We start from the raw sequence: 13,701 nt of genomic DNA on the forward strand, positions 1-13,701 counted from the left end.
TTAAAATAACAACTCAAGAGCCTAAAAGGCTGAATTATCTGACTTTGGAATAGTTCCAGGTGTTATCTTTTGACTATGATAAAACTATAATGAGTTACTAACATTCTGTAAATACTTACATTTTACTTACAAACTTACCCTTTATTGCTTTATTCAGGGGTCCCCAAACTTAAGACTTATTATTATTATTGTTGTTGTTGTTGTTGTTGTTGTTGTTATTGTTATTATTATTATTATTATTATTATTATTAGATTTTTTATTAGATTTGTATGCCGCTCCTCTCAGAGACTCGGAGCGGCTCGCAACAATAAAACACAGTACAAATTCAATTATGAAAAACAGTTTAAAAACCCTTAATATAGAAACAATCATACATCCCAAACATACCATGCATTAAATGGAACGGCCCAGGAGAATCAGTTCCCCCATGCCTGACGGCAGAGGTGGGTTTTAAGGAGTTTGCGAAAGGCAAGGAGGGTGGGGGCAATCCTAATCTCCGGGGGGAGTTGGTTCCAGAGGGTCAGGGCTGCCATAAAGAAGGCTCTTCCCCTGTGTCCCGCCAACCAATATTGTTTAGTCGACGGGACCCGGAGAAGGCCAACTCTATGGGACCTAACTGGTCGCTGGGATTTATGCAGCAGAAGGCAGACTCGGAGATATTCTGGTCCGATGCCAGAACTGGACTTTAGTTCCCAGGATTCTCCAGCCAGCAATTCTGGGAGATGAAGTCCACAAGTCTTAAAGTTGCCAAGTTTGAAGACCTCTGCTTTATATCCTTCCAAGGCCAAATTCTGGCATTAAACATAGTTTAGCTTTGCAAAATGACTCCTGGATCAAATAAAAGCATTACAAGCAGTCTTACACTGCTCCCTTATAAAAAATGTGGAAGCTGCTTACCATTATTAAAGACTATTTTACTGTATAAAGGAGAAAAGCTACAATCTTTTAGGGCCATGCTATCCAATCTTGGCAATTTCCAGATATGTAGATTTCAACCTCCGGAAAGGTCATTGCCGAAAATTCTGGGAGTTGAGGTTCACAGTTAGAAATATGGGGCATTGCCCAAGAGCCGAGGTGGCGCAGTGGTTAGAGTGTGACACTGCAAGCGACTTCAGCTAACTGCTAGCTGTAGTTCAGCAGTTCAGGTCTCCCCACTGGCTCAAAGTTGGCTCAGCCTTCCATCCTTCCGTGGGTAAAATGAGGACCCAGATTGTTGAGGGCAATATGCTGATTCTGTAAACCGCTTAGAGAGGGCTGTAAAAGCACTATGAAGTGGTATATAACTGTAAATTTATTTATTTATTTATTGGATTTGTATGCTGCCCCTCTCCGAGGACTTGGGGCGGCTCATAACATATCAAAACAATAAACAATATCTAAAAAATCCTATTAACATAGCTAAAAAACTTTAAAAACTCTAATAACATTTAAAATCATTCATTCCCATTCACACAGCAAGACATACTACACTCATAGGCTAGGGGGCTGGGGTCTAATGGCCCCAAGCCTGGCAGCACAGAAAGGTCTTTAAACCTTTAATTTATTTATTTATTGATTGATTGATTGATTGATTGATCGATCGATTTGATTTGTATGCTGCCCCTCTCCGTAGACTCAGGACGGCTCACAGCATACAATAAGACAATTCATAACAAATCTAATACATTTAAAAAACATTTAAAAAAAACCATTATTAAACCAGTCATACACATAGACACACCATACATAAATTATATAGGCCCGGGGGAGGGAGGGGGAATGCCTCAATTCCCCCATGCCTGATGGCAGAGGTGAGTTTTAAAGAGTTTACGGAAGGCAAGGAGGGTGGGGGCAGTTCTAATCTCCGGGGGGAGCTGCTTCCAGAGGGTCAGGGCTGCCACAGACAAGGCTCTTCCCCTGGGATCCGCCAGACGACATTGTTTCGTCGACGGGACCTGGAGAGGGCCAACTCTGTGGGACCTAATCGGTCACTGGGATTCGTGTGGCAGAAGGTGGTCCCGGAGATATTCTATATTCATTATATTCTATAATGCTGTTGCTATGCTATTGCTATTACTATGTCAGTCCCAGCATGCATGTATGCGCTAGCCAGTTGATTTTCAGCCTTTGTTGCTCTCCCCAGGGTTCAGGAAAGCCTCCTGAAGCTTGGGGTTGGTGAAAAACAGGCCAACGGCCTAACCAGAAGTTTGTTTCTGAATTTTCGATTGGCCCATTTGGCTGTTTTTCACTCTCTGTTCTGTTCTCTTTGCCCAAGCGTCTCATGTGAATTCCTTTGTCAAAATTCAGCACACAATATTAATCCATTGTGTTTGAAGAGGACTTTGACATCTAATGGGTTGGAGGCTGTATGCGATGTGTCCGCAAGTGGCTGGTAAGGCCTATATGGGCATGAAATGTTCTGCAACATGTTGGGCAGGCATGTGTGGGCACAGCGGTGGGCTACCAGCCGGAACGTTAAATTGCATTCGCCTCCGCAGCTCGCAATGTCTTGCGGGGCCAGTGTGATTTTGCTGCTGCCCCTGTGGAGATAGCAAAATCGCGCATGGAGCCGCAGGTGTGTCCATGTTTCAGCATGCGCGGAAGCAAAAAACTGTCGCTGAAACACGGGCACATCTGCCGTTCCATGCGCGATTTTGCTACCTCCACAGGTGCAGCAGCAAAATCGCGCTGGTCCCACAAGAACTTATGAGCCGCTGCAGGGAGCACAATTTAGCATTCTGTCTCGTAGCCCATCGCTGTGTGGGCCCCATTGTAAAGATGTATACATTTACATTATTACCTAATTTGCAAAATGGACAAAAATCTGTTGGTGAGGGGGAAACTTCATAAAGGTATTTTAAATATTTTAGAACTCTGGAAGCTCCAGGTGTCATTTTGATTATGTAACATTTTAAAACAACCTTGTCAATCTGAGTATTTTGGAAATGGCATACAACTAATGGAAAAAGTAAAATAAAATCCTTTGATCTATTAAAATTGTGTTCACAGAAATGAAAGTCTCCTGCTGTTCTAATACCCAGTAATAACAATTCTGCATATATTAAATCTGTAATAAAAATTACAGATTGCAATTAATCCCACATTCAGACATCAGCAATTGTGTTAGTTAACCCGGGACTATCAAAACCATATAAAAGCAATACGGTACAGGTAGTCTTCAACGTACAACCACAATTGAGCCCAAAATTTATGTTGCTAGGTGAGACATTTATTAAGTGAGTCTTGCCCAATTTTATGACTTTTCTTGCCAGATTTGTTAAGTGAATCACTGCAGTTCTTAAATGAGCAATACATCTGTTAAACTAATCTGGTTTCTCCACTGACTTTTGCTTATCAGAATGTCAGAAAAGGAGATTATGTGACCCCAAGACAGTACAACAAGGTTCATAAATGTGAATATTCCATTATTCCCTTCTTTTCTCTTCCAATCCACATTCCATTCTATTCTTCATTCCATTCCATTCTTCATTCCATTATTCTATTCTATTCTACTCTATTCCATTATTCTGTTTTCTATTCTGTTCTATTCTTCATTCCATTCCTCTATTCTATTGTTATATTCTATTCTTCATTCCATTATTCTTTTCTATTTCATTCTATTCTATTCTGCTCCGTTATTCATTCCATTATTCTATTTTGTTCTGTTCTATTCTATTCTGCAAAGTTTTAGATAACCATTAAAATACGAATTCAAATTAAGAACAGCGGTGAAGCGGAACAGGATAGCGGGGGGGAAAGGCCATAAAACAAAGCAGAAACAAAGAAATGGCGAGCTGCGTGTGACCAGCCCCAAACAAAACCATCCGCGGCGTCCACTTTAACAATCCTTCATACCAGGGGTCTCCAACCTTGGCCGCTTTAAGACTTGTGGACTTCAACTCCCAGAATTCCGCCAGCTAATTCTTCAAGCTTTGCCGGCTGAGGAATTCTGGGAGTTGAAGTACATAAGTCTTTAAAGAGGTCAAGGTTGGAGACTTCTGCTTTTTATACCTTCCTCGCTTCTCTCCACCAACTCAAGAGTTAAACTTTTCCGGGGCTCCCCCACTCCCGACGCCGGAGTGCGTCCCCGGCTTACCCTCGAACAGCCAATCAGCGCGGGACGCCGGCAGACAGCGCCTACGTCATCACTCCGCGCCCGCCTTGCAGAAGGCATGGGTGGTGTGTTGTGGCAGCTGATGCCGTGGCTCTCCGGGCTTGCGAACTCTTCCTGATCTCCGGAGACTTGGATTGAGGGAGGGGGGGAAATCCCGGATCGCTTTCGGTCGCTAATCTCGGCCGGTGGCGCAAGGTCTTCCCAAGCACCCATGGCTTCTTTGCCTTCCTGATCGCCTGGCTTTGTAGCGGCAGTGGTTCCCTGGCTGGGATTGAAGGTTGGACAGCTTCCATTGAAAAGGCTGGCAGCGGATTCCAAAATATTGGACGGAAGGTTGGACGGCTTCCATTGAAAAGGCTGGCGGGGCATCCCCAAATATTGGACGGAAGGTTGGACAGCTCCCATTGAAAAGGCTGGCGGGGGGGTCCCCAAATATTTGGCCAGGAACGATGTGCGCCGCCACTGTCCCTCCTCAACCTCCACCCGGAGTGCTTGCTTTCTGCCGCAGAGCTTGGGAGCCTGTGTTGGCTAAGGTCAAGCGAGCCGTAGTCTTCATGGACCCACCTTGCGCCGAGAGCCTTCACTGGACGTGCGGTGGCATTGATGGGCTCTTGCAAGCCGGCGCCCACAACGTCAAGGAGTTCTCCAGCTTCGAATCCGGGCAGGTGGACCAACCCAAAGCCGTCTTCGTGGTGGGCACCGTCTTAAAAGGCCGAACCGTGGACGTCATCCGGGACATCGTCAGCCAAAGCAGCTTCCAGTATTGTGTGGTCTTCACCGGGGTCAGCCACGCCGTGCACTTGCAAGCTTACAACACGGGCCCCGGTGCCGAAAGTGAAAGCTCGGGCCAGGTGGTCTTCGAACAATTCGAAGAGAAGCTCTGCCAGTGGATGGGCAACATGAATTACACGGCGGAGGTGTGCCACGCCGCTTTGTTCCTGGCCCCGCTGTCACCCCACCTCTTTGTGATGCCGACCTTTTCCACGTTTTTCCCTTTGATGGCGGAGGATTTGGCGCAGATCAATAGCGCGCGGCCGGAGAAGAAGAAAATCAGCCACTTGAGTGAGGTGGACTTCTTCTCCCTGCCTTCCGAGTTGCAGCTGGCCGTCCGGTCGCTGGTGTCCGATCTCCATATCTTATTGGAGTATCTTAGCATTCGGGAAGAATGTTTCGCCGTGGGACCACTGAGCAAGATTATTGCTGGGGATCTGGCAAATTATTCTCAGGCCAAGATCAGGAGGAAAAATGCACAAAATAAAGCTTCTATCATTTTTGTGGATCGGACATTAGATTTGACAGGTAAGAATCGGATGCTAATTTTTAAAATTATTTCCTTTGCAATCAGTTGAGATCAGATTATTTTTAGGGAATATTTCACTATAATTAGGGAGATGTGTGACTACTTTTCATTGGAGTGGTATTGTTGTTTTTTTCAGGAGCTGTCGGGCATCATGGTGACAACTTAGCAGAGAAGATTCTCTCCATACTTCCCAAGTTACCGGGTCACACAACTGATGTGATGGTCAATATGATGGAGCTCACAAGCCTGCGCATCAATGAGACAAGTTGCAATATTATAGCTCCTGGCTGCTTGGCACAACCAACGTAAGACTACATCTGTTGGAAATGTAGAGTGGGGTTGGCAATGTTGAAATAAGTTTTGCATGCATTTTATATTACTGTAGAAATAAGTTTTATAGGCAGAATTCCCTTCTAATTGAAGCCTCCCATGCATGCATCCACATGGTGATTCTGACTGTACTTTATGCCTTTGCTTGATACAGATTTCCTGTTTCTTGTGGGTCAAATATGGGCCCCCAAGCTCTGTTTTTGCTGGCAGAAGGTTGCAGGAGTCTGTCCCAGCCAAAAACAGAGCTTGGGAGCCCATTTTCTGTGGCAGAGCAATCAGGCTGCCACAGACATCCCCCAACAAAAGTGACATCATGCTGCTCAAGCCTCCCCAGCTCCTACCCCAGCTCCACCCCAAGGTCAAACACAACCCTGATGCAGCACTCAGTGGAATTGAATTTGACACCCCTGATCTATGACAAAATCGCCCAGTCTCGTGATACAGAATTTGGCAGCTTCTGTTCCTCAAGGCAGGAAAATGCAGATGTTGGTTAGCACTTATAAAGCCCTTCATGGCATAGGACCAGATTATCTCCAAGACCGCCTTCTGCCGCACGAATCCCTGCGTCCGGTGAGGTCCCACAAAGTTGGTCTTCTCAGGGTCCCATCAACCAGATAATGTCGGCTGGCGGGGCCTAGGGGAAGAGCCTTCTATGTGGGGGCCCCTGCCCTCTGGAACCACCTCCCTTCAGAGATTTGCACTGCCCCCACCCTCCTTGCTTTCTGAAAAAGTTTGAAGACTCATCTTTGCTGTCAGGCCTGGGGCCATTAGATCTCTCCGCCCCGACCAACGAATGTCTTTAGAATAATCTATGGATTGAGTGAATGAGAATTGAATGTTTTTAAGCTTTTAACTGTTATTAATTGGATCAAATTGTTTAATTATGTATTCTATGTTTGTTGTGAGCTGCCTCAAGTCCACGGATAGGGGCGACATACAAATCCAATAAATAAATAAATAAATTGCCTTAAAATCATAAGGTTAAGCAGGTTAAGTAGAAAGTTGTTAAAGTCTAGGATCAAGAGAAAAGCAGATGTCAAAGAACGGATGAGAAAAAGAAAGAGAAGGGGGGGAAATGGCTCTGAAGAAGCAGCAGACTTAGGAAACAAAAGCCAAGGAAAGGTTTTTGAAGGAGGAGCATTTTTTTCTCACCAGATATCCTTCTGATCTGTGACACTATATAATGCCTATAACCGTGATGCCAAAGCTATGGCAGGTGTGCCACAGGTGGCGTGCACAGCCCTCTCCGGGAATGGGTGCTGTCACCCCAATTCAGTTCCACCGCACAGGTCCCAGTTCGGTTCTACCTCATACCGGCTAGGCCAGCTGATTTTTGGGTCTTTGCCGTGCATGCGTGGGTGGTGGGGGTGTGTGGGAGGCATGCGCATATGTGCAGGGACACACGATGCAGAGGTGCGTGGTGCGCCCCCATCCACAGCCCATTTTTGGTCCCAGGAGGCTGCAGGGAGGCCTGCTAGTTTAGTTTAATTTAGTTTTATTAGATTAGTATGCCGCCCCTCTCCGAAGACTCGGGGTGGCTCACAACAACAGCAAAAGTGCTATTGCTAACATGTTGTAAACCGCCCTGAGTCTAAGGAGAAGGGCGGCATAAAAATTGAATAAATAAATAAATAAACAAATAAATAAACAAACAAACAAATAAATAAATAAATACAAAGTAGGCCCAAAATGGGGCACAGGGGTATGCGTCACCCCCTCCCGCGGCCCATTTTGGTCCCCGAAGGCTGCAGGGAGGCCTGCTAGGCCCAAAATGGGGCACAGGGGTATGCGTCACCCCCTCCCGCGGCCCATTTTGGTCCCAGAAGGCTGCAGGGAGGCCTGCTAGGCCCAAAATGGGGTATAGGGGTATGTGTCATCCCCTCCTGCGGCCCGTTTGTGGTCCCAGAAGGCTGCAGGGAGGCCTGCTAGGCCCAAAATGGGGCACAGGGGTATGCGTCACCCCCCTCCCGCGGCCCATTTTGGTCCCAGGAGGCTGCAGGGAGGCCTGCTAGGCCCAAAATGGGGCACAGGGGAATGCGTCACCCCCTCCCGTGGCCCATTTTTGGTCCCAGGAGGTTCAGGGTGGCCTGCTAGGCCCAAAACGGGGTATGAATGGGGGCAAGGGGGCCCCGCGATGACAAAAAGGCCTATAATTTTTAGTCAGTAACTATCTTGGCTGCAGTTGATATGACTTGTAGCTCAACTTGTATGAAATCTACAAAGTTGAGTTTGATGGTTAACTAGAAAGGTGGCACTTCTGGAGAACTAAAGAAATCCAAAATAGTAAAGATGTCTGAGAGTAGGTAAGGATTTATAAGATTAGCAAATTAAAATTTAGATACTAATTTGAAATTACTTGCTGGATGATTAGTTACAGTCGCCTGATTACATAGGATTGTTAAAATGGACCTGAAAGTTAAACATGAATGTACTTTGCCTCAATGAGCAGCCTTCTCTTTATTCCTTCATTTCAATAGTTTTATTACATTTTACAAAGCACAAAGTAAAAGCAACATCAACTATTGAAGCAAATGGTGGAGTAAGAAGAGAATAGGGATAGAACTGTGATAAAAGGAAAGAAAAACGTAGATATGTACAAAGAATGACTTCCAACTTCTCCCGAGAATAGACAGACCACTGAAAGATTATAATAAAGTTTCCATTTTCCCCAAAATATTTTTTTTAAATTCCCCATTTTGAATTTTAACAATAATACACATATGCCAAAAATTGATTTTTCTCCATCTACCAAACATTTACAAAGAGCTTCCAATTACAGATGAATTACTTCTGTGATTTTTTTTCTCATAAGGGCCACTAACATGGCTATCATTTCCAGTTCTGTCATCTTCATTAACCATTATTTTATGTATATCATAGGAGCTTTCTAATACTGAGCATATTGAAGTTCTGCTGCTCTTATCATAGACTAGTAGCTGGATACCCATGCTTTGCTATGAAGCTATATGTTGAGGCTTGATAAAATGACACTTAAAAGCTGAAACTTAATGAGTAGTTACAATCAGGCTTGATAAATTGCCCCAGACTGGTCCTGGGTGAAGGAGTGGAATGTCTGCCAGTTTGAACTGAGGTAACGGAATGTGAGGCAACTGGCAGTTGGAACAGAGTTGTTTTTAGATGGGGAGGTGGAGTAGAATGTATAACTCCTTAACATCAGAGCATGTTAATAATTATATAAGAAATACTAATGATCTGATGGTCATTTTGAAAAATTCTTTCTTAGCGGACATCTAGAAGCCAAGAACATATGTGCCAAGCTTAAGATTTGTAGACTTTACAGTTCTGGAAATTTTGTGATGATGCATGAGTGGTGTTTGGCTTTTATATATATAAATAACAATAAAGCACTATGTGATTTCTCCACTGTTTTATCCATTAATCCTAAAAAAAAAAATCCTGTCTAAATTGTACATTAATTTTCAAAAAAAATTGAAATAATAATAATAATAATAATAATAATAATAATAATAATAATAATTATTATTATTATTATTATTATTATTATTATTATTATTTATTAGATTGGTATGCCGCCCCTCTCTGAAGACTCGGGGTGGCTCACAACAATAATAAAACAATATTACAATGAAACAAATTTAATATTAAAAACATATAAAACCCCATCATTTAAAACCATGCAACACACACATACCAAACATGAAATATAAAAGCCTGGGGGAGGTATCTCAGTTCCCCCATGCCTGGCGATACAGGTGGGTCTTAAGTAATTTGCGAAAGACAAGGAGGGTGGGGGCAGTTCTAATCTCTGGGGGGAGTTGATTCCAGAGGGCCAGGGCCGCCACAGAGAAGGCTCGCCAAACAACATTGTTTAGTCGACGGGACCCGGAGAAGGCCAACTCTGTGGGACCTTATCGGCCGCTGGGATTCGTGCGGTAGAAGGCGGTTCCGGAGGTATTCTGGTCCGATGCCATGTAGGGCTTTAAAGGTCATTGTTTTCAGCCCTTTTACAAGTTGATCAAAAGTGATAAAAGGTTCCCATTTGAATGTTACATTTTCAACTACTATTTGGGGATCCTTTATATATTTCAGCCAATTTAGGATAAATATAATCTATATATTTATACATCAGAATGGAGTGGAGTGAAGCGGAGCAAAATGGAACGGATGGCTGTTAATTGAGGACTATATGTAGAGAGGATCCAGGATGCAATATATTGTAAAATAAATGATGACATGGTATAATATGTCAGGGGTTGCTATTCATCTGAAGTTGTATTCACCTACTTATATTTACATACTCAGGGCCAGATGACTTTTACTATGTTCTGATACATTACACCATAATGTACTTACTTTTTTCAAATGACCGTAGCTGATAACGTTGGCTTCTTTTCTACAGCTTATTACATTTTAACTCTTAAAAAAACTGATTTCTATCTAAAACATCTGGAATTACTCATACAGATTTTTTTTTTTAAAGCTGGATTTATGACTGGAATGGTGATATAAACCAGAATCTTTCCTTAAACCCAGAAAAGTGCTGAGCATTTTCAAAGATAATGGACTTTTAAGACAGTCAAATAATAAATAAGACAAGCATGGTGTTACATTTCTAACTGTAATTAGAATTACTCTTGCACTGTTCTGCAAGCAGACTTGGTTTGTTTGAAAAGCTATTTTAAAATGTCAGACAGATCAACAGAGTTGAAAGGGACCTTGCAGGTCATCTAGCCCAAACTCCTGCCCAAGCAGGACACCCGACCCATGCTTCTACCTGGGATTGAACTCACGGCTTCCTGATTGTGAGGATCGAGCTAGGCTACAGCAGCTGGTCTTTTTTTTTAAGATGGAACTGTTTATAACCCTGGTTTCAATAAACAGTGTTGTTTGTAGGGGTTGTAGCAGAAATACCATATTTTTCAGAATATAAGACACAGCTCCCCCCCCCAAAAAAAGAGGGGGGGAATGTTGGTGCATATTATGGGGCTACATGGGGCTACCTCTGAAAAGTGTTCGGAAACTTCAGATCGTGCAGAATGCAGCTGCGAGAGCAATCATTTGGCGGGCCCCAGGGGAAGAGCCTTCTCTGTGGCAGCCCCGGCCCTCTGGAACCAACTTCCCCTGGAGATGAGAACTGCCCCCACCCTTCCTGTCTTTCGTAAACTACTTAAGACTCACTTATACCACCAGGCATGGGGGAGTTGAGACACCTTTCCCCCAGGCTTTTTTATACTTTGTTTTATGTTTGGTATGAATTTTGCTGCTTGGTTTTTTAAATAATGGTAGGGTTTTATAAGTTTTTAATATTAGATTTGTTCCACTGTTATATTGTTTTTATTGCTGTTGTGAGCCGCCCCGAGTCTTCGGAGAGGGGCGGCATACAAATCTAATAAAATTAATAAATAAATAAACCAATCAACCAACCAACCAATCAATCAATCAATCAATCATGGGCTTCCCTAGGTATGCCCATGTTACACCAACACTCTGCAGTTTGCATTGGTTGCCGATCAGTTTCTGGTCACAATTCAAAGTGTTGGTTATGACCCATAAAGCCCTTCATGGCATCGGGCCAGGATATCTCTGAGACCTCCTTCTGCCGCACAAATCCCAGCGACCGGTTAGGTCCCACAGAGTTGGCCTTCTCCGGGTCCCGTTGACTAAACAATGTCGTCTGGCGAGACCCAGGGGAAGAGCCTTCTTTGTGGCGGCCCCGACCGTTTAGAACCAGCTCCCCCTGGAGATTAGGATTGCCCCCACCCTCCTTGTCTTTTGTAAACGTCTTAAAACCCACTTCTGCCGCCGGGCATGGGGGAACTGAGACATCTCCCCCGGGGCCTATACAGTTTATGCATGGTATGTTGTGTGTATGTTTTCTTTTAATAAGGGGTTTTAAGTGACTTTTAATTATTAGATTTGTTATATACTGTATTATTACTGTTGTGAGCTGCTCCGAGTCTACGGAGAGGCATACAAATCTAATAAATTGAATTGAATTGAATTATACACAGAATACAGTCATTTTGGCTGTCCCAAAGCACGCCCCCCCCCTTCCCAGACCCTCTGTCCATTTTGGCTGTCCCAAAGCACGCCCCCCCCTTCCCAGACCCTCTGTCCATTTTTGGACAGAGCGTCTGGGAAGCCCGCAGAAAACTCCTGGGTGCTGGGGGATGGCAAAAATGGCCCTGTTTTTGTGAAAAATGACCCATTTTTGCCTGTTTTTCCACAAAAATGGGGTGGGAAAAGGGTCTGGGGACTGAACAAACGCCTGGAAAATGGCCCATTTTTCACAAAAAGGGGGTCATTTTTCCCATCCCCCAGCATCCAGGAGTTCTCTGCAGGCTACCCAGACACTTTCCACTCCCCAATTTTGCAAAAAACCCCAGCAAAAACCTGTCCATTTTTTGCAAAAATGGAGCTGTATTTGCCTTCTAATTACCCCATCTAGCATGACTGGAGAAGGAATTCTGGGACATGAAGTCCGCAAATCTTAAAGCTGTCAAGTTTGAAGTTTGTAAAAAGTGTACATGGTTGTGAAAGGTATTCTGTTACACTGATATTTATTAAATAATTACAAACTTAATTCTTTCCGTGACCAGGTTCTTAAGTAGAAAGGTTTGTAAGAAGAAGCAATTTTTCCCATAGGAATCAATGTGAAAGCAAATAATGCGTGCAATTGGGGAAACCATGGGGAAGATGGAGGCCCTGTTTCCTCCCAGGAGATTCCTAGAGAGGCCCCATGGAGGTTTCTCCCTGCCTTTTCCGGTTACAGTTTCGGAGGTTTGGGTTTGTAAGTGGAAAATGGTTTTTGAGAAGAGGCAAAAAAATCTTAAACACCTGGTTCTTATCTAGAAAATTAAGTAGAGGTGTTTTTAAGTAGAGGTACCACTGTATCCTACGTGGTGGTCTCTTCCAAAAGGCAGATGAATCAAAATGTGGAAGATCATGCTAAAATCAAAAACAATTCTCCTGAACTTAGCTGTTGTTGGTCTGTTTGCCTCGTTTGTGAATCCCATTGTTCAACAGATGGTCAACATGTGAACTCCAAAGTCTTATTTTAGTCTACCTCAACATGGTTAGGGACAGAATGGATGACAACAGTAAGTCATTTGGGACAGGGGGTCTCCACCCTTGGCAACTTTAAGAATTGTGGATTTCAACTCCCAGAATTCCACAAGTCTTCAAGTTGCCAAGGTTGGAGACCCTTGATTTGGGGGACAGTTAGGTTCTTCAGTCTTCAGAGCTACTTGCATATATTTTAATGCAAAGATCAACAAGCCATACAAATGCCAGATCTACTTTTACTGTTAGAATCTGGGGGGGGGGGGGGGGGGGTGTTCAGATGTTACATTCTAGCTCAGCCCCCCCCCCCCAAAACCTGGCTGCTTTTAAGACTTGTAGACTTCAACTCCCAGAATTCTCCAGCCAGAAGAGCCTCAATGGTACAGTGGTTAGAGTGCAGTACTGCAAGCTATTTCTGCTGATCACCGGCTACCAGAAGTTTAGCAGATCAAATCTCAATTAGGCTCAAGGTTGACTCAGCCTTCCATCCTTCCAAGGTCGGTAAACTGAGGACCCAGATTGTTGGGGGCAATATATGCTGACTCTCTGTAAACCGCTTAGAGAGGGCAGGGAAGCACTGTGAAGCGCTATATAAGTCTAAATGCTAAATGCTAAATGCTATACAGTGATACCTCGTCTTACAAACGCCTCATCATACAAACTTTTCAAGATACAAACCCGGGGTTTAAGATTTTTTTGCCTCTTCTTACAAACTATTTTCGCCTTACAAACCCACCGCCGCCGCTGGGATGCCCCACTTCCGGACTTCCGTTGCCAGCAAAGCACCCGTTTTTGCGCTGCTGGGATTCCCCTGAGGCTCCCCTCCATGGGAAACCCCACCTCCGGACTTCCATTGCCAGCGAAGCACTCATTTTTGTGATGCTGGGATTCCCCTGCTGGGATTCCCTTGCAGCATCGCAAAAACACAGAAGT

General features: G+C 44.1%; 1 protein-coding gene across 2 annotated transcripts in view; it reads left to right on the forward strand.

The window, feature by feature from the left end:
- Positions 1–4,132: 4,132 nt before the first annotated feature.
- The window catches only part of SCFD2 (sec1 family domain containing 2), a 198,059-nt gene continuing 188,490 nt past the window's right edge, over positions 4,133–13,701 (forward strand). The window contains exons 1-3 of one of the 2 annotated variants that reach the window (XM_070757175.1): positions 4,133–4,371; positions 4,428–5,393; positions 5,531–5,699. In XM_070757175.1, coding sequence (XP_070613276.1) covers positions 4,544–5,393; positions 5,531–5,699 — 1,019 coding nt within the window. In that variant the 5' untranslated portion in view covers positions 4,133–4,371; positions 4,428–4,543. Of the gene's footprint in view, positions 5,394–5,530; positions 5,700–13,701 lie in introns of both variants that reach the window. The other variant, XM_070757174.1, reaches the window with a different exon arrangement.

Source organism: Erythrolamprus reginae, chromosome 7 (assembly GCF_031021105.1).
Source record: "Erythrolamprus reginae isolate rEryReg1 chromosome 7, rEryReg1.hap1, whole genome shotgun sequence".
Classification (NCBI taxonomy): Eukaryota; Metazoa; Chordata; class Lepidosauria; order Squamata; family Dipsadidae; genus Erythrolamprus; species Erythrolamprus reginae.